The 21,549-nt window shown below is 46.3% G+C and overlaps 1 protein-coding gene across 8 annotated transcripts; it reads right to left on the bottom strand.

The window, feature by feature from the left end:
• Positions 1 to 633: 633 nt before the first annotated feature.
• On the bottom strand, positions 634 to 20,406 carry KCNE3 (potassium voltage-gated channel subfamily E regulatory subunit 3). Of its 8 annotated transcripts, none has more exons than XM_081197511.1 (3): positions 20,276 to 20,372; positions 15,540 to 15,634; positions 634 to 1,587 (listed from the first exon to the last, which is right to left on the bottom strand). In XM_081197511.1, the coding sequence occupies exon 3, from the start codon at positions 1,560 to 1,562 to the stop codon at positions 1,275 to 1,277; it is 288 nt and encodes a 95-aa protein (XP_081053637.1). In that variant the 5' UTR covers positions 1,563 to 1,587; positions 15,540 to 15,634; positions 20,276 to 20,372; the 3' UTR covers positions 634 to 1,274. The 8 variants fall into 8 exon arrangements, with proteins under 8 accessions (XP_081053637.1, XP_081053635.1, XP_081053636.1 ...); XM_081197509.1 differs by having other exon boundaries at positions 634 to 1,590; positions 20,276 to 20,371; XM_081197510.1 differs by having other exon boundaries at positions 634 to 1,590; positions 20,285 to 20,335.
• Positions 20,407 to 21,549: the final 1,143 nt, after the last annotated feature.

Genomic DNA, 21,549 nt, shown 5'->3' with positions numbered 1-21,549 from the left:
AGACCATATAACACCAGTCTTGAAAGACCTACACTGGCTCCCAGTACGTTTCCGAGCACAATTCAAAGTGTTGGTGCTGACCTTTAAAGCCCTAAATGGCCTTGGTCCAGTATACCTGAAGGAGCATCTCCACCCCCATCGTTCTGCCCAGACACTGAGGTCCAGTGCCCAGGGCCTTCTGGCGGTTCCCTTGCTGTGAGAAGCCAAGTTACAGGGAACCAGGCAGAGGGCCTTCTCGGTAGTGGCACCCGCCCTGTGGAACACCCTCCCACCAGATGTCAAAGAGAAAAATAACTACCGAACTTTTAGAAGACATCTGAAATCAGCCCTGTTTAGGGAAGCTTTTAATGTTTAATAGGTTATTGTATTTTAGTGTTTTGTTGGAAGCCGCCCAGTGTGGCTGGGGAAACCCAGCCAGATGAGCAGGGTATAAATAATAAATTATTATTGTTATTATAAAAATACTGGATGTGAATTTGTTAAACCTGTAGGACCAAAGAACACACGATATTAGATGAATCAGGTATCCTAGACCCAGTCCAACCCTCTTCTGCGACCTCCACTGGATTATCAACCTTAGGCACCAGAACATCTTCCATCGCTCCTGAACGCTAGTAATTTAATTCTCAGGGGAGGAAACTGATCTGTTTATTGTGTACTGGGGGCGGGGAAGGAGGAATCAATCAAACGTATACTTTTAATATATATAAAAAACCCCTCTTGATAATCTGCGATTTGAAGGCACCCCCACCAGTCCAAATTTCTTTGAAAACAGTGTTTCCTCTCCCCGCATCTTAGATTTCCACCCATCAGCACACAGGTGCACCTCAGTTCCAGAAGGGGGATATAACTGGAACCAGAAAAAGCAAGATTCATTAACCTGGTGCCTGGACTACAACTCCCATCACCCACAGCCATGCTGGTAGGATGACCCCCTACTGGTTAGAAAAGGTACTGTCCCATTGAGATATCACCTGTACTGTATCTGCACCACTGATTTTAGGGAGGCTTACTCCCAGGTAAGCAAGAATAGGTTTGGAGCTGAAGGCTTTGGATCTCTGTGAAATTTAAAAGGCAGCTTATGAGGCAGCACCTGTTTTAACCAGTAGGGGTCGTTTGCAGCCTAGCGTGGCTGTGGCTGATGGGAGTTGTAGTCCAACACATCTGGAGGGCGCCAGGTTGACGAATAAAAGGCGTGTCTTCTTTTTGCAAAGGATGCACCAAGGATTTCTGCCCTGCGGCATCTCAAGTCCTTCCTGCCTTGGTCCTCCTCCTCATATCATGGACACCCGATTCTTGATGTAAACATGATAGGGGTCGCTCTGCTTGTCCACCTCCTTGCGGGATCTGGTGTAGCCGAGGATCAGGCTCCCGACCGTCGCGGCAAAGAGGATCATCACAAAGAGGATGTAGATGCAAGCATAGTTGTCCTTCTCCTCCTCTTCCTCGACGGGCTTCGCATCCTGGGGGCAAGCATGGGAGAGAGTCTGGTTCAGGGCCCGCATCATCGAGTCCAGCTTCTGAAGCCAGGTCTCCGTCCGGTTCCCCAACGCGGAGGCCATCGTCCGATCCCGGGGGGTGCCGTCGCTGCTGCCAAAAACAGAAACAGGAACCGTTTCAGAACAAGCAGACCTCTGAAAGCACATGGGGCGGCCTCATTCGCACTCAGAGCCAGCCCAAGATATTCAGCTGTCTTTGCACAGGAAATAGAGCGTAGGCACCCTCAGGCACACATATGTTGTTGTCATTATTATTATTATTATTATTATTATTATTAATAATAATAATAATAATAATAATAATAATAATAATAATACAGTGGAACCTTGGTTCTCGAACTTAATCCATTCCGGAAGTCCATTCGACTCCTGGAACGTTCGAAAACTGAGGTGTGGCTTCTGATTAGAATAGGCACCCTGGAAACAATAGCTGACAGCCGCATCAGACGTTCAGCTTCCGAAAAACGTTCAAACACTGGAACACTTACTTTTGAGTTTTCGGCTTTCGGGAGCCAATTTGTTCGTCAACTAAGCCGTTCGAGAACCAAGGTTCCACTGTAATAATAATACAGCGGTACCTCGGGTTACAGACGCTTCAGGTTACAGACTCCGCTAACCCAGAAATATTACCTCAGGTTAAGAACTTTGCTTCAGGATGAGAACAGAAATTGCGCAGCGGTGGCAGCGGGAGGCCCCATTAGCTAAAGTGGTACCTCAGGTTAAGAACAGTTTCAGGTTTCCAGAAAGAATTAAGTTCTTAACCCGAGGTAGAGTAAAGGTACCCCTGCCCGTACGGGCCAGTCGTGTCCGACTCTAGGGTTGTGCGCCCATCTCACTTAAGAGGCCGGGGGCCAGCGCTGTCCAGAGACACTTCCGGGTCACGTGGCCAGCGTGACGAAGCTGCTCTGGCGAGCCAGCACAGCACACGGAAACGCCGTTTACCTTCCCGCCGGAGCAGTACCTATTTATCTACTCGCACTTAAGGGTGCTTTCGAACTGCTAGGTGGGCAGGAGCAGGGACCGAAAGACGGGAGCTCACCCCGCCACGGGGATTTGAACCGCCGACCATGCGATCGGCAAGCCCTAGGCACTGAGGTTTTACCCACAGCGCCACCCGCGTCCCGAGGTACCACTGTAATAATCAATTATCATTTCAGTTTGTATACCGCCCTTTATCAGATTATCCCAAGGCGGCGTCCAACATTAAAAACACATTACAGAACACCAATGATAAAAACATAATAAAAAGCAGACAGTTGGTTCATCTACTTCAGTACTGACTACACTGGCTGGCAGCAGCTCTCCAAGATTTCAAGGAGTCTCTCCCAACCCTATGTGGCGATGCCTTTGGGGATTGAATTTGGGACCTCTTGCTTGCAAGGCAAGCATTCTTACCATGGAGCTATTGCTCCACCCTCTCCAGTGGTCCATTTAGCTCAGTATTGCCTACACGGACTGGCAGTGGCTCTCCGAGGTTTCTGGCAGCCTTACCTGGAGTTTCCAGGGATTGCACCTGAGGCATGCAAAGCAGCTGCCCTATCACTGAGCTGCTGTCCCACCCTCTCCATTGCTCCAATTACCTCCATAGTGCCTGCACTGGCTGGCAGCAGCTCCCCAGGATTTCAAGCCGGAGTCTCTCCTACCCTGAAACCTTCTGTGTGCATAGCAAGCGCTCTGCTGCAAAGCTACACCATTTCCTGGTTTAAAAAGTAGACCAGGGATGGGGAAACAGGTGGAATTTTGCAGGTGAATGCAGCCACATTATTGGACAGTTACTCATTCACTTCACAATCCCAGCTTCAGAAGCCAGCATGTTAGTAAACAAACCGTAACCATCTCTTTATCGTGACCCTTAAGAGGTTCGCTGGAGAGATTATCATGGCCCAAGATACGGCAGGAGGGGGAAGGGATCTCTCTTCCCATCGGAGCAGCCCCAACCCCATTCCTACTTGCGTGCAAGCAGGAGGGGGCGGGGATCCGCCAGCTGGGAAGGGAGGCTTCCCCTTACCTAACTGAGAGATCCCTGCCCCCTCCTGCTTGCACACAAGCTCTGATAGGCAGCATGAAGCCTCCCTTCACATCTGAGAGATCCCCGCACACGCAAGGAGGAGTTGGGAGGCTGTTCTGATAGGCAGCATGAAGCCTCCCTTCACAGCTTAGTCACTGGGGTCAAGGAAGGTGGAGGCAGCCCGGAAGCGGCATCTTCGAGCCCCTGCACCACCATCTCATGGGGACTTCCAAGCAGCTCCTGAAGCCAGCCAGAGCCAACTGCTCCAGGCTGCTGAGACTGCCGCTGCTGCGTTTCCCGGAGGACATTAGATGAAATCCGGGGACATTCAGGGGATGGAATTTGTCCGGGGACTTATTCGCAAATCCGGGGACCCGTCCCCAGGAAACCGGGACGTCTGGTAACCCTAGACATAGAATCACAGAGAATGGCAGATGAAGGTGATGGACTACATGGAATTGGCGGAAATGACTGGCAGAATCCGAGACCAGGGAGAAGAGTCGGTGGAAGAAGATTGGAAGAGATTTAAAGACTATTTACAGAAATATTGCAAAATTAATGAATGTTAGAATGATGTCAGAATGAAGTTAAGTGGTTTAAGCAGCAATGTTATAAAGGTGTATGTAAAAATGGATTGTTAACAGGTGAGAATCCAAAGTTATAATATATTATGTTAAAGGACTAAGATAAAAACAAAGAGGGAAAGAAATTGCTGAATTAACTAACTGAATTGGAATACAAAAAAGGGAGGCGTGAGGAGGTCAGGGAAACAAGGAAATGAATGTAAGGCATGGAAACACTGATGTATTTTTTAAAGTGTTTTTTATCTTTTTTGTATTATGTTTTTTTTCTTTTATTTTTATTTTTGTCTTTCTTTTTCTTCTTTTTTTAATTCATGTAATTCTTTTCTTTGAAACTTTAATAAATATCATTTTAAAAAAAAAGACATAGAATCACAGAAGTGTAGAGTTGGAAGGGACTACATGGATCATCATTCTAGTCCAACCCCCTGCAATGCAGGGATCGAACCCATAGCCCTGAGATTACGACTCTCACATTCTACCAGCTGAGCTTGTTTTGAACTACAAGATTGATTCCTTTTTGAGGTGGAACCAGCACCCATAACAGGGCCGGTTCCTTTGATCGAAGCAATCAAGAAAGCATATACAGTGCTACCTCGGGTTAAGAACTTAATTCGTTCTGGAGGTCTGTTCTTAACCTGAAACTGTTCTCAACCTGAAGCACCACTTTAGCTAATGGGGCCTCCTGTTGCTGCTGTGCCACCGCCGTGCAATTGCTGTTCTCATCCTGAAGCAAAGTTCTTAACCTAAGGTAGTATTTCTGGGTTAGCGGAGTCTGTAACCTGAAGCGTATGTAAACTGAGGTACCACTGTACTAGGTAAGGCAATCTCGCAAGCAAACTGGTGCCAAGTTGTTAAGGGCTTTGTAAGGTAAAGGTAAAGGACCCCTGGATGGTTAAGTCCAGTCGCAGACCACTCTGGGGTTGCAGTGCTCATCTCGCTTTCTGGCCGAGGGAGCCGGCATTTGTCCACAGACAGCTTTCCGGGTCATGTGGCCAGCAGGACTAAACCGCTTCTGGCGCAGCGGGACACCGTGATGGAAATCAGAGCGCAAGGAAACACCGTTTACCTTCCCGCCACAGCAGTACCTATTTATCTACTTGCAGTTTGATGTGCTTTCGAACTGCTAGGTTGGCAGAAGCTGGGACCAAGCAACGGGAGCTCACCCCGTCGTGGGGATTCGAACAGCCGACCTTCTGATTGGCAAGCCCAAGAGGCTTAGTGGTTTAGACCAAAGCCCCACCCGCATCCCTAAGTGCTTTAAAGGTAAAGGTAAAGGTAAAGGTAAAGGTAAAGGTAAAGGACGCCTGACAGTTAAGTCCAGTCGCAGACGACTGGGGTTGCGGCGCTCATCTCACTTTACAGGCCAAGGGAGCCGGCGTTTGTCCACAGAAGTTCTGCCGGGTCATGTGGCCAGCATGACTAAGCCACTTCTGGTGAAACCAGAGCAGCACAAGGAAATGCCGTTTACCTTCCCGCCACAGTGGTACCTATTTATCTACTTGCACTGGCGTGCTTTTGAACTGCTAGGTTGGCAGGAGCAGGGACAGAGCAACAGGAGCTCACCCTGTCACAGGGATTCAAACCGCTGACCTTCCGATTGGCAAGCCCAAGAGGCTTTGCGGTTTAGACCACAGCGCGACCCGCGTCCCTAAGGGCTTTACCTAAGGGCTTTGTATACTAATAGTAGCACCTTGAACCTGAAAAGGCTCTGGGAAGGACTCCTAAATCCTCAGCCCCTCACTCCCCTTTTACCCCCTCCCTTGAAGTCCCTATATACAGATGTCCTGGGTATCTTGATTGAAAATGCCTCAATCTTCCCTGATCTGATGCAACATCTGTACAGACCCAATTCTGCTTTGCCACGACAGAAGCCCTGTTGTGCCCACATAATAAGTGACGGGTGGCGTCTACAAACCCATCGGCTTTTATGCCGCCAGCTGACCTTCAGCTGATCTCCCATGGCCATTGCAAAGAAAGGTAAATAGCAGGTTGGTGCCAGTTACGTGCTGGCAGGAAGGCGCAAATCCTTTGCTAGCCAAGCAACAGGACCTGATTCATGCGACTTGGCACGGTTTCCATACTCTCGCTTACAGCGCAATCATCATTTGCCCTGCAGAGCTCAACGAGATTTACTCCCAGGGAAATGTGTACTGCAACTTCTTTTCTCATTGTCATGCATCCTTCCTCAACCTGAATGTTTTGGACTACAACTCCCAGAAGCCCCCAGCCAGCACTTAATTCCTAGCACAGCCTTTCGCCAACCCGGCACTGTCTACTCTAGACAATCTGAACTATAATTTCCATCTGCCATAGCTAAATAGCCTTCAAATAGCTCCCTATCCTCTTCAAATAGCTCCCTATCCTCTTGTCTGACTCCCCATCTAAAACAAAGCCTAAGAACACGTAACTATTTTTGCACACACTCACTCGTCCTTTGCTGACTTTCTCCTCCTTCCCTTTCTCTCCACCACTATCAAATTTTTGATTGTAATGCCCTTGGGAGCAGGGACCTATTTTTTCAGCACTGTAGGATTTAGGATAGTACCAAAGCTGATTTGCAGAGATAAATTTTTAATGAACAGTTATTAGGTTTAAAGATTTCATCCACTGCACAATGAGGGCTCGAAAGTTTGTATTATTATTACAGTGGTATCTTGATTCTCAAACGCCTTGGTTCTCAAATGCTGAAAACACGGAAGTGAGTGTTCCGGTTTTTGAACGTTTTTCAGAAGCCAAACATTTGTCGGCTGTTGTTTCTGGGGCGCCTGCACCAATCAGAAGCTGCACCTTGGTTTTCAAACATTTCAGAAGTCAAACAGACTTCCAGAATGGATTAAGTTTGCGCTTTTGTTTTTGCTATTTATTTTGCGTTTTTGAGGCTTTTTCGGTTAATTTGTTTTTGTGACTGTGTGGAACCCAGTTCAGCTACTGACTGATTGATTGATTGACTGTGTGACTGCGGAAATGGATAAAAGCCCCCCATCCAGACAATGACTATCAGTGCAGGCAATAATTTTTTTAAATTTTTTTTTATCATCTACAATACTGTCTTATTTATTTCATAGTACAGTACATTGATTATTGCTTTCATTTTATGGATCAATGAACTTGTTACATAGTAAAATTCATGTTAAATTTCTGTTTTACAGGTTGTTTTTAAAAGTCTGGAACGGATTAATCCCTTTTGCATTACTTTCTATGGGGAAACGTGCCTTGGTTTTGGAACGCTTTGGTTTTGGAACGGACTTCTGGAACGGATTAAGTTTGAGAACCAAGGTACTACTGTATTATTATTTATAATGGAACAGGGGCACACATCTGCAGAATGGCAACGTTCCTGCTAAGTAAGTATAAAGCAGCTCTGCGGTGGAACTAATTCCATCTCAGCTCTGCTTGCTCAAAGATTTTCGAGGGCTTTGCAAACATGAATGAATTATGCTTCATTGCCCTTCTGGAAAAGCAAACAAACATTACCTACATGTGTGGGAATGGTAAACTCAATCGGAAAAAAGCGGTTTGCTGTGAGGCTGTGTTCCTGTGCTATCGCTCTAGCATTATTATTTTCCTGCCCTGAGAGTTTTCCTTTTTTTTAAGGACCTTGCGCAGTTGGAAAACATTCAGATGGGAAAACCCAAATGATCAAGGGGTGAGGTGCAACTCCCCAATGAAGAAAGTTTGCAATGTTTGCAGGGCTGCCACACACCCAGATTATCCCGGAGATTTCCAGGATTAGAAAAGGTAAAGGGACCCCTGACCATTAGGTCCAGTCGTGACCGACTCTGGGGCTGCGGCGCTCACCTTGCTTTATTGGCCGAGGGAGCCGGCGTACAGCTTCTGGGTCATGTGGACAGCTTGACTAAGCTGCTTCTGGAGAACCAGAGCAGCGCACAGAAGCACCGTTTACCTTCCTGCCAGAGTGGTACCTATTTATTTACTCGCACTGGCGTGCTTTCGAACTGCTAGGTTGGCAGGAGCAGGGACTGAGCAATGGGAGCTCACCCCGTCGCAGGGATTCGAACTGCCGACCTTCTGTTCGGCAAGTCCTAGGCTCTGTGGTTTAACCCTCAGTGCCACCCGCGTCCCAGAGACTACCTTACACTGCATTTAAAACCAAAATAGCATTTGGGTAGAAACTCAGGCAGAAGCTGAAAGAGATCATTTCCGGGGTGCGCACTATCCTGCGCTATCTCTGCAGCTTTCTTATGGCACCCGGAAGCATAGATTTGATCCAAGGTGGGAAGAGTGCGCCCAATTATTCCCTCCAGAGTCTTTACAACCCTGGACAACATTGTTTTTTCCCTGACCGTGCAGCTCCCAAACCACACGCACAGACCATAATTTAATACACTCTCAACAGTGCACTGGTAAAATGCCACCAACAGGTCCTTTGAGAGATTGTTTTCCCGGAGGATACTCAGAAAATATAACCTCTGCTGTGCTCTCTTCATCAGGTCTTTGCTGTTTTCTCCCCAGGTTAGGGAGAAACCTCCTCCAACTCTACAATATCCTTTCTGAGATGAGGCGACCAGAACGGTATGCGGTACAGTGGTGCCCCGCAAGACGAATGCCTTGCAAGACGAAAAACTCGCTAGACGAAAGAGTTTTCCGTTTTGGAGGTGCTTCGCAAAACGAATCTCCTATGGGCTTGCTTCGCAAGACGACAATGTCTTGCGAGTTCCTGCTGTTTTTTTCCCCTCCCCCCTTTTTCTAAGCCGCTTATCAGCTGATCCGATCAGCAGATAAGCCGCTAAAAGCCGCTAATAGTGCTAATAGCGCTAATCCGTCAATGGGCTTGCTTCGCAAGACGAAAAAACTGCTAGATGAAGAGAATCACAGAACGGATTCTTTTCGTCTTGCGAGGCACCACTGTATTCCAAATGTGGTTGTACTACAGATTTGTACAATGGCATGATGGTTTTGGCGGTACTATGACTCTACATGATTCTATGATTCTATAATATGATTCTATGATTCGCAGAGATTCCTGCATTGAAGGCGGTTAGACTAGATGACTCGTTCCAACTCTACAATTCTTTGACTCGAACCTCCACTGATTCCAGCTGACGTATTTGACTTCCTGGTCTTGCTTGGGTGCTGCAGTCCCAAGCACCCTTCCCACCTCCACCCCTTTTTTGTTTTGTGAAAGCCGCTATTGTTCGGAGAAGGGGAAAGACTGATTAGCCCCTGGCCGAGAGCTTGGTGGTCAACCAAAAAACCGGGCCGTCCACAATTCCATTGTGCCTGCCCGGCTGAGCTTGCCAAGCTCCCTTTCTGCAAAAAATGAGGAATGCAAATAAGAAAGCACTTCCTTGCTGGCTGCGGGCGCAGGACAGAAACATGATCCAAGATCCTGCCTCCCAGGCACAATCAGACAGCAGTACCAAGTACAGAGAGTCAGTGTGGTGTAGTGGTTAGAGCACTGGACTAAGACCAGGGAGACCAGAGTTCGAATTTCCCACTCAGCTCATTGGGTGAGCTTGGGCCAGGCACACGCTCTCAGCCTAACCTACTTTGCAGGGTTCTTGCTGGGATTAAATGGAGAGGAGGAAAGCCGTTTACGCCAGGCATAGGCAAACTCGGCCCTCCAGCTGTTTGGGAATACAACTCCCATCATCCCTGACCACTGGGCCTGTAAGCTAGGGATGATGGGAGTTGTAGTCCCAAAACATCTGGCGGGCCAGTTTGCCTATGCCTGGTTTACGCCACCTTGAGGAAAAGGTGGAAGAGATATGCAATAAACGAATAACAACTAAGTCCAAGGGGGATATCTGCAAAGACAGGTGGAGGGCCAGAGGAGGACGAGATTTTGAGGGCTGACTGGCTAGCCTGAAAAGGCTACTTTGCAGCCATGGGGGGTGGGGGAAGAGATATACAACGGTGCATGAATCTGGGTTGGGGGGACAAATTCAATTTTGGTTGTATTTTAATGAGAAACCACCCTATTTGTGCTTCTTGAGTGAGTACGTGAACCAAAACACAGGGGCGTCCTTCAAAATCAGAACATCTCTGTATTTTGCACTATAGTTCGTACACGCTTCTGCCTAGGATGGATAGCTCAGCTGGTAGAGCACAGGGCTCTTAACCTCATGGCTGTGGGTTCGAGTCCCATATTGGGTGAAAGATTCCTGCATTGCAGGGGCTGGACTAGATGACACTTGTGGTCCCTTCCAGCTCTGATTCTAAGATTCAACTGGCCGAGGCGTGCAAAAGCCTTGTATTGGGGGGATGTGCATCAAAAGACATATTCTGATCCTAAATATAACATATAAATTGCCACAGAGGGTGGTTGGGTGCAATGTCTGGACAGTGCTCTAAAACTGCCATCAAATGTACTCAAACATCCCTGCAAAGAGGCCAAATTTAGGTTTGATGAGGCCCTAAGCTACTGATGGTAATGGGGCCCTTTATATGTCCAGCTGTCCTTTGTCAACAACAAATTGTCCCTGTTTTTTGTGTTGAGTATATGCTAGATGGTAATTTATGGACCTAATAGGAATCTAAAGCCCATGTTGCCTTGCAACCAGTCCATGCAGAATGCAGGCACCCTATATATTGTTGTTGTTTAGTCGTTTAGTCGTTTAGTCGTGTCCAACTCTTCGTGACCCCCTGGACCAGAGCACGCCAGGCACTCCTGTCTTCCACTGCCTCCCGCAGTTTGGTCAGACTCATGCTGGCACCTTCGAGAACACTGTCCCACCATCTCGTCCTCTGTCATCCCCTTCTCCTTATGCCCTCCATCTTTCCCAACATCAGGGTCTTTTCCAGGGAGTCTTCTCTTCTCATGAGGTGGCCAAAGTATTGGAGCCTCAGCTTCAGGATCTGTCCTTCCAGTGAGCACTCAGGGCTGATTTCCTTCAGAATGGACAGGTTTGATCTTCTTGCAGTCCATGGGACTCTCCAGAGTCTCCTCCAGCACCAGAATTCAAAAGCATCCATTCTTCGGCGATCAGCCTTCTTTATGGTCCAGCTCTCACTTCCATACATCACTACAGGGAAAACCATAGCTATACGGACCTTTGTTGGCAAGGTGATATCTCTGCTTTTTAAGATGCTGTCTAGGTTTGTCATTGCTTTTCTCCCAAGAAGCAAGCGTCTTTTAATTTCGTGACTGCTGTCACCAAACCAGTGATATTTTGGGGAGCAGGCGGGGCCCATGACTTACATCATAGGAGCCTACACAACACAAAACACTGTTGCTGGATATAGGTTTTTTTTTTTATCTTATATTTTAGAAATGTACATCCAGGTTTTTTTCCCTTTAAATTTTTTGGGGGCCCCCAAGAGAGTGGGGCCCTAAACTATAGCTTGTTTAGCTTATATGTAAATCCGGCGCTGCCTGCAAAGCATCCCTCCTCGGTCGCACACCTATGGCGATGTGGAGACGTCTCTGGCGAGGCCCATTCAGGTCTGAGGAGCAAGAGGGTTTGGCGAGGCCTCCCTCATTCCACACCCTTCAGTATTTACACTGGGGAATTAGCCGCATATTTCCAAGGACAGCTTGGGCTGTGTGCTTTTACAGATTTGCGCAAACAAAGTTCTCCAGTTTCATGACACCTGCAGCGGGCGTGCGTTATACTCAGAAGCCCAGCACTGCACCTGAAAGCATCATCAGACGCTGTATGTTTTGGCAGGGCAAATCAGAACCGTGCTGTCCCGTCCCCAAAAGGCAGAAAGGCAGCCAGATCCTCAAATGGGGGTCACATCCAGACTGAGTGTAGGAAACCTTAAACCCTCCAGATATCACTGAACTATCGCTCCCATTGGCTTGCACCTTGGCCATTCTTCCATAATAATTTTTATTAAAGGTTCTGTTTTATAATTTCAGATAAACATTGTACAGTCATACCTTGGGTTAAATATGCTTCAGGTTGAGCATTTTCAGGTTACGCTCCGTGGTGACCCGGAAGTAACGGAGTGCGTTACTTCCGGGTTACACCGCTCACGCATGCACAGATGCTCAAAATGACACCATGCGCATGCACGGAAGCGGCAAGACGCAACCTGCGCACACGCAGACACGTGCTACGTTCTACTCAGGATGCGAACGGGGCTCCGGAACAGATCCCGTTCGCATCCAGAGGTATCACTGTACAAACTTTAAAATATCCAGTGACCCCCCTTCTTCTCTTTCCGTGGTTCGTTTTACATATCTTACATCCCTGCGTACTCTACTATAACCATTCAAATAAATTTTCCACTATTACATCCATCAAGAATTATTTACTCTTAATGCTACCAGTGTTTTCAGCTGTACACAGCTATTTTCCATATGCTCAATAAACGTTTTCCAGACTTCTTTAAACATATGTTCTTCCTGCTCTCTTATTCCATATGTTAAATCTGCAAATTGTGCATATTCCGTCAACTTGAGTTGACAATCCTCTTGAGTTGGAACCTCGCTCACTTTCCATTTTGAGGCTAACAAAATAGGGGCCGCAGTTGTTGCGTACATAAATAATCTTTTCTGACACCTAGGAATTTCAGTCTGGGTTATCCCCAGCGGAAAGGACTCTAGTTTTCGGGGGGCGGGGAAGTAATTTTAAACATTTTCCCCAGTTCATTATAAATTATTTCCCAATACTCTTTTACCTTTTTACATGTCCACCACATGTGGAAGAATGTTCCCTCTACATTTTTACACTTCCAGCATCTTGGCCACTCTTGCTGGGACTGAACTCCAACCGCCTTTGGAGGGCCACAGAAGAGATTTCTCTTTTCACTTTTACAGTAATATCTCATTTTATTTCAAGATTCAGGGTTACACTCTATCACTCCACAGCTATAATCCCATTTCACAACACCGGCAACTTCCCGCTCAACCAAAATTACGATTACAGTGGTATCTCAGGTTACAGACGCTTCAGGTTACAGACTCCGCTAACCCAGAAATAGTACCTCAGGTTAAGAACTTTGCTTAAGGATGAGAACAGAAATCGTGTGGTGGCATCAGGAGGCCCCGTTAGCTAAAGTGGTACCTCAGGTTAAGAACAATTTCAGGTTAAGAACGGACCTCCCGAACAAATTAAGTTCTTAACCTGAGGTACCACTGTAAAAATAAAACAACAAATCAATAGCCCCCCCCCAAGGGAAAACACATTTTAAAAGGGCATAGGATGTAAATCAAATCAGCCAAAGGCCTGGTTGAAAAGGAATGTGTACAATGAAGGCGCCAGGCAAACGTCCCTGGGGAGAGCATTCCACAGACGGGGAGCCACTGCAGAGAAGGCCCTGTTCTCGTGTTGCCACCCTCCAGACCTCTCGAGGAGGAGGCACACGAATTAAGTTCTTAACCCGAGGTACCACTGTACATGCAATTGCATTTTTTAAATTCCATCACCTCCAGCTTCATCCTTTTTAACAAATTTCTTACCGTGTTCTGCATTGCTGACTCTAACTGTGGAGGCAGAGTATAGTCGGCGTAGCCATTATTGAGCTTGCAAGTCTGTCTACGTTGGGCATGTGGAACATTTGGCCCTCCAGATGTGGCTGAACTACAACTCCCATCAGCCCCAGCAAGGATGGTCAGGGACAATGGGAGTTTAGTTAAGTAACAGGAGGAAGGCCACCTGTCTTGGATGATTATTTGAGATTCCTGCATTGCAGGGGGTTGGACTAGATGACCCTGGGTGTCCCTCCCGCCTCTACAATTCTATGATTCTACAACCTGAATACAAGAGCGATCTCCTCTCAAAGAATGCCCTCCGAGGAAGAGTGGCGGAAGAGAACCACGGAATCCGCAGAGATGGCAAAACTGATGGTGCAGATGAGAGACCCAAGTTTAGAATCTTTTGAGGAGGACTGGAAACTTTCTCCGGTCTTCTAAATAAAGTAACTTCTCATATGCAAAGTCCACAGCGGGCCTGACATGGCTAGCAGCCGGAACCAGAATCCTAGTAAATATACAGTGGTACCGTTCCGGAGGTCCGTTCTTTCTTTCTTTTTTTTTTTCATAGATTGTGCAGCTGTCCATTCTTTTTATTGATTTATTCCATGAGAAAATAAAAAGCTAGCACACAAGTAGACAAAAGAGAATAACGCACCAAGAGAAAATAGCAAAGGAAAGAAAAAGAAAAAAATACAGAAAATTGTAATTTTTACATCAACAATTTTACATAACCATCCCTTTCAAGACTTCCTTCAGCTTATCCGTAAATCATTCGTAGTAATAATTAAGGTTACGCATTTCCTAGCTTATATTGTCATTATACATTTCTCTGTCTCCTATTTTCTTTGCACAATAACTCTTAATCTTTCACAGTGCGTCTCTGAATCCCATTGGCGTTGTTTGTCCCTGACTAATATATTCCAAATAGTGTACATACTTTCCCCAATCCTTGATGAACTTTTGGTCTCTTATATACCTGACTTTTCCTGTCAATTTGTCCAACTCCGCGTAGTCTAACAGCTTTAGTCTCCACTCCTCCACCGTTGGTATTTCCTGCTGTTTCCACTTCTGGGCTAATATTACCCTTGCTGCTGTAACTGCATAGTATACTAGTCTACAATCTTTCTTTTTTATCTCGTGCCTAGTATCCCTAATAGGAAAATTTCTGGTTTCTTTGTGAACGTATATTTTAGTATCTTCTTTAGTTCAATGTATATTTTTTCCCAAAACTGTTTCACTTTTCCACACTCCCACCACATGTGGTAAAAGGAGCCCTCTTTGTCCTTGCATTTCCAGCACTTATTATCCACCTTGTACATTTTCGATAGTTTCACAGGTGTTAAATACCACCTGTAGAACATCTTCATGACATTTTCCTTTATCGTTATGCACGCCGTAAAGTTTAGCCCATCCTTCCAAAGTTTCTCCCAGTCCTCAAATTGTATACAATGACCTACATCCCTAGCCCAGCGAATCATTACCGATTTGACTTCCTCATCCCATCCGGAGGTCCATTCTTAACCTGAAACTGTTCTTAACCTGAGGTACCACTTTAGCTAATGGGGCCTTGCGCCGCCGCCGTGCAATTTCTGTTCTCACCCTGAAGCAAAGTTCTTAACCCGAGGTACTATTTCTGGGTTAGCGGAGTCTGTAGCCTGAAGCGTCTGTAACCTGAAGCATCTGTAATCCAAGGTACCACTGTATAAGGAACTGTTTGCCCGCTGAACTGTTCTGTGTTAACACAAAAGCTTGCACATGATCCACAATCCTTCCGCTGCCTGGGGAAAGTGTGGCAGCAAGGTCCAGTGATTAGTGGATGGGGGCCATTGTGCTTTTGACAAAGGCGCAAAGCCCCCGAGATACCGAAGGTGTGTTGTGGCATTGCAAAAACGGCTTAATTTGAGCCGAGAGGCAATTGGAGCCCTGCAATAGTGGCGGGGACCCTGCCAACCAGGTTTCAAAGGTAGCCTGCGAAGGCCTCCTTCTTGGCCCTGTGGACTCTTCTCCCAGGCCAAATCTCTCACTAGTCCTGTCTCACGACCTCCTCACACAATTTCAATTACCTGGAAAACGTTCTTGAACCGTGAAGGTGCCTTTTGCTTGCTGGAATGGAAGATATAGAGATTTGCGTCGGTAGAAACCTCTGCTTTTCGTGTAGCTGGAATGCAAGGTGAAGAGTCAAATCCATTGCTCCGCCCCCTTTTGCGTTTGGCCATGCCCACTGCTTGCGGCCCCCAGAAACTTGCCCATGGGGGATTGTGGCCTTCAGACTGGAAAGAAAAAGATTCCTTTCCCTGGGTGTACAGGAACCCTTTATTCCCAATGCCAGTGTGGAACACAGAATGTAATAATCATTTGCTTTCTGAGCATGTGCAGAGTGCTTTTTGATAAGTTGTGGGTGAACATATCAGATGACACAGCGATTCTTCAAACAGCTCTTGTTTATTCACAGGCCAGAACAGAACTGAACTGAAGGGTTCAGCCAGCCTGCTTATATAGAGCTCCAGTACAACGCAACAGTAACCTCTTTCTGTAACTAGCCAATCACTGAACGTCACTTTCAATCCCTTATTTGCATATGTGGACCTGCTGGCCCAGGGTGAAAACTTGAGTACATAACACTTTTACCCCAGGAATCACAATCGGCCTGCAAATACCTGGATTTGAGATGGGAATTCCCAGCAGAAGTTTCTTCTGCTACCAACCAGCCTGCCTTTTTGTATTAGACGTTTCATCAAGGGCCTTTCATACAATGATAATTCGCAATTCTATATTGTTCCAGGGGTGCCATTTGATCACAAAAGTCACCAAATCCAGCGGGGAAGGAAAACAGCAGCTGGAACTCTAATCCACAAACAGATACACACAGGGCCGGATTTAGGTTTGATGAGGCCCTAAGCCAGGGGTCAGCAAACTTTTTCAGCAGGGGGCCGGTCCACTGTCCCTCAGACCTCGCGGGGGGGGGGGGCTGAACTATATAGAATCATAGAATCATAGAATCATAGAATCATAGAGTTGGAAGAGACCACAAGGGCCATCGAGTCCAACCCCCTGCCAAGCAGGAAACACCATCAGAGCACTCCTGACATATGGTTGTCAAGCCTCTGCTTAAAGACCTCCAAAGTAGGAGACTCCACCACACTCCTTGGCAGCAAATTCCACTGTCAAACAGCTCTTACTGTCAGGAAGTTCTTCCGAATGTTTAGGTGGAATCTTCTTTCTTGTAGTTTGGATCCATTGCTCCGTGTCCGCTTCTCTGGAGCAGCAGAAAACAACCTTTCTCCCTCCTCTATGTGACATCCTTTTATATATTTGAACGTGGCTATCATATCACCCCTTAACCTCCTCTTCTCCAGGCTAAACATGCCCAGCTCCCTTAGCCGTTCCTCATAAGGCATCGTTTCCAGGCCTTTGACCATATGGCGGGGGGAATGAACAAATTCCTCTGCCCCACAAATATCCCAGAGATGCATTTTAAATAAAAGCACACATTCTACTCATGTAAAAACATGCTTATTCCCGGCCGGATTGAGAAGGCAATTGGGCCGGATCCGGCCCCCGGGCCTTAGTTTGTCTACCCATCCCCTAAGCTACTGAAGGTAATGGGTCCCTTTATATGTCCAGCTGTCCTTTGTCAACAACAAATTGTCACTGTTTTTTGTGTTGAATGTATGCCATATGGTAATTTATGGACCTAATAAGTATCTAAACCCATTTGCACATAACAAATAGGAGCCTACACAACACGGAACACTGTTGCTGTAGGTAGGTTTTATTTTATTTGTTTTTTTATCTTATATTTTGGAAATGTACATCCAGATATTTTTTTCTTTAATTTTTTGGGGGCCCCCAAGAGAGTGGGCAGCCCTAAGCCAGTGTTTCCCAACCTTTTTTGGGCAAAGGCACACTTGTTTCATGAAAAAAATCTCGAGGCACACCACCATTAGAAAATGTTTAAAAAATTAACTCTGTGCCTATATTGACTATATATAAAGTAACTCTCTTTAATAGGAATCAATGAAGGCATATTCTACATATGTAGCTGAAATAGTCGAAAAAATTCTGAGTTGTAAGAATGGGCTTGTATCATGCCAGACGGGGAAAGGTCACTTTTTACTTATGTAAAAAAAAAATAAAAAAATAGTAACAGCATAGAAGGTAATGGTTAGGCTAGCATCCCTCTTCCAAATATGCTAGGTTTTTATTTGCAGGGACTGTTCTACATGGGAAAGCATTCAGCACTGTCATTCTCCCATCTGCCATCTGAATTGGTACTATTCTGGGTCAACTTACTCTGCTGCATGTGTAGATGAAAATGGCACCAAGTGTGGGGGAGGGGGCAGAACAGGTTTCAGATACAGGATATTAAGCATACACGTACTTCAGATTGAACTGGTTGCTTGCTTTGCAAGTTTTCATTTCCCAAATGACTGCCTTGGCAAGCGCAATACCTACCAGGCTCAACGCCGGTCTCGCGCTGCCGCTTCCCGCGCTCTCAAGGACCCGGGAGGAGGAAGGCGTGAAGGGAATCCCGAAGGCGCAAAAACCTCGCGCATGCGCAGGCCTTCCGCCTGCGACAGCCCAGTAGGCCGGCCGAAGCGAGCGGCGATGGGATGTGGGAGGGAGCTCGCTCGCCGCCCCGCGTGTGCCTATGTGGGGCACGTTACAGCCCCGTGACGTCAGCGCCACGCAGGCAGCCAGGCAGGCAGACGGCGAGAGCCCCGTGCTGGGCGGCCTCTCCTCGCTGCTGCCGCCCCGCCTCTCGCCGCCCGACTCGCCCGCCTCCTTCCCACGGCACACCAGGCAACGTCTCGCGGCACACTAGTGTGCCGCGGAACACTGGTTGGGAAACACTGTCCTAAGCTATACCTTGTTTGGCTTATATGTAAATCCGGCACTGGATAGACACACTCAGCCTTAATTGGAGGGTTTGCAGAATAGAAAAGGAAGCACAGCCAATGAAAGGGTCAGAGCATGGGTAGGCAAACTAAGGCCCCGGGGGCCGGATCCAGCCCAATCGCCTTCTAAATCCGGCCCATGGACGGTCTGGGAATCAGCGCTTTTACATGAGTAGAATGTGTGCTTTTATTTAAAATGCATCTCTGGGTTATTTGTGGGGCATAGGAATTCGTTCATTCTCCCCCCCCCCCAATATAGTCTGGCCCCCCACAAGGTCTGAGGGACAGCGGACCGGCCCCCTGCTGAAAAAGTTTGCTGACCCCTGATCCAGAAGCTATTCATCAGGAAATTTGTTTTAAGTTTTTCATGTGTGGTAAAACTCAGTCTAAGTTTTTTAATTTATTACTGTTTAACCACTTCAGTTAACAAACATGGATGCATATGCTATCATGTTACTGTTTCAGTTAAATAAATTGTTTAGTTATTCAGGAAACGATTGCTTTTCTGCTTCCGATAAAGTACAGCGAAAAAGTTGTCCAAATATAAACAGTTAACTTATTAAACATCACCATAATGTCATAATGATCGGTCTACGTTTTTCTAATTGTATCACCGAACCAGTCACTGTAAAAACTACTCGGAAAATTTAGTACTCGGGGGAAAAGGAAAGCTTCATCTGGTTGTAAATATTAAGATGATACTAGCAAGAACGAGTGTGTAAAAAAATAATAATGATCTAAATCAAGGCTTACTGACCAGCAATTTAAATCGTGCAGCTAACCAAAGGGTCAGAAAATGAGATGGAGAATTTGGAGTACTGTATGAGCTTGATCAAGACTGCCCAAAAAGAGGGTGGCATCAATTCATAGAATCGTAGAATTGTAGATACGCAAGGGAACCCCAAAGGTCATCTAGCATGTTCAGGGGGCACCCTCTCCTTCGTAAGGAGCTGCCTTGGCCGGATTGGGACCCAAACCCAGCCTCCCCTGTCGCCAGAGAAGTTTGCAAGAAAGCAGGGTAGATAAAAAAAAATCAATGGTTTTTAAAATATATATACCGTATATATAAAACTGGATTTTTAAAAATTTAAATCAGATTTTTTAAAATTTAAATTGGATTTTTAAAATAAAATTCTTTTGGAGGAAAAAACTTTCTCAAGATAGTCTTCCACTTGAGTTACATTATAGTCCAAAGGCTGTAATATAAGGAAATAAGGATTTGTTTTACGTTTCTCATGTGTGCTAAAACTCAGTCTAAGTTGTTGTTTTTTAATTGTTTAACCACATCAGTTAACAAACATGGATGCATATGCTATCATATTACTGTTTCAGTTAAATAAATTGTTTAGTTATTCAGGAAACGATTGCTTTTCTGCTTCCGATAAAGCACAGCGGAAAAGTTGTCCAAATATAAAGAGTTAACTTATTAAACTTATTAAATCAGGCTGCCCCAAAGGAGGGTGGCATCAATTCATAGCATCGTAGAATTGTAGATACAGAAGGGAACCCCGAGGGTCATCTAGCGCAACCCCCCCTGCAATGCGGGAATCGCAGCTCAAGAATCCCTTGACACGTGTCTAGGGGCCAGCTCCATCAATTTAGAGCTGTTGGGGCTTTCTAAGAAGATGAGGTTGGGCTCCGACGCGCGAGAGGAGTCAACACGTGTCTGCATGTTCTGGGAGGGTGCACCCTCTCCGTCGTAAGGAGCTGCCTCGGCCGGATCGGGACCCAAACCCGCGATCCGCGTGTCTCCAGAGAAGCGCTTTCACACGAGGCAGCGGATCGCGTGTCCCAGCCAGCGCTTCGCCACAGGTGGGGAGAGGCAAACGGTTCGGGCGCTGAATCCGGGGCTGATAGTGATCCTCCCCGCGCCCGGCCTCAGTTTCCCCTACGCACTGCACCGGACTCACCTCCACCTGCTGCTGCTGCTCCAGAGGCGCCGGCTCACTCGCCTGCGGGATTCTGCGGCGGAGCGTCTCCCGGCAGCAGCCGCCTTGGGCGAGGCGAAGCCGGCCCTCCCCTTGGGCAGGGGCCGTCCCTCCCTACCTCCCTGGCAGGCAGCCCAAGCCGAGGCCGCCACCTGATCCTGGAGGCAGCCCTTTCCTGGGCAGAAATCCAACAGGTAGGAAGTTAAATTAATTGGAAACAGCTTGCAGATACTGAATTGGCTTAGGATTTTAGATAAGTTAAGTGATGAATTAATATGTTTAATTTCAAAATGAAAAGGCTTAAGGATGTTAACGTTCAAGTTAAAATTTTGTAAGAACTGTGATTTGGAAAACCTTAAAAAGATATGCATTGAAATTCAACCAAGGGGAAGTAAGGAAGTCACTTAACAATGTTAATAAGTGTAATTTTCAATAAGGTTATGATTTATGTTTGTTTATAATTTTGTGAAAATCAATTAAAAAAAAATTGGAATAAGAAGTCCAACAGGTGGGGCTTATACCTGTTGAACTTTTGCCTGCCGTGCGCTGCAAAACGGCAACAACAAACCTATGGTTACGTGAAACATCATAAACACACAAGACGTAACCGGCTGTACTTTTGAATAAATAAGGTATACCATTCATCGTATCAGATTGTAGATTTCAACGGAAGTCTCATAAAGTTCAAGGAAAAAAGCAGAAGACCTAGTGGATCAGTTCGTTCTCTAGTGAGTTCATGCATAAGGTCCATACATGTATCCAGGTATCTGTTCCACCTGTCTGTTCAAAGAGTCCAATCATCCACATGAAGGGTTGTTACAGTTCCACAGAATCCTTTCACAGAGTCTAAGACAAGGATTTCCGGAATATTAGCCTTGTTTCGCCATCCTAGGCTTCATCAGTAGAACAGGCTGTAGGTAATGCAAATAAATACAATATCGTAATCTCACAGCGCAAGAGAGATCTGCCGCTTGCATGTGTTTTCGGGATCCCATAGAGTCTGCGGCACATGAAAAACAAAAGCAAAAACTCTTATTCATGCTTACCTGGAGGTAAGTCCAGTGCTTTCTTTTTCTATATATCTAAAAAAAATGTTTAGTGGTACTGTACTCTGATTTTGACTCAAGAAAACCACCATTTTATAGTTCAGATTGGGGGAAATGAATACAGTAAATGGACAAAAGTACAAAGATTCACAAAATGTTTAGGGATATGTGCAGCGCCGGATTTATGTATAAGCTAAACAA

This window comes from Podarcis bocagei (assembly GCF_964188305.1).
Source record: "Podarcis bocagei genome assembly, chromosome: 6".
In the NCBI taxonomy this organism is placed as follows: Eukaryota; Metazoa; Chordata; class Lepidosauria; order Squamata; family Lacertidae; genus Podarcis; species Podarcis bocagei.
The sequence above is the reverse complement of the archived record's forward strand: the minus strand, read 5'-3'. Positions and strand labels throughout refer to the sequence as shown.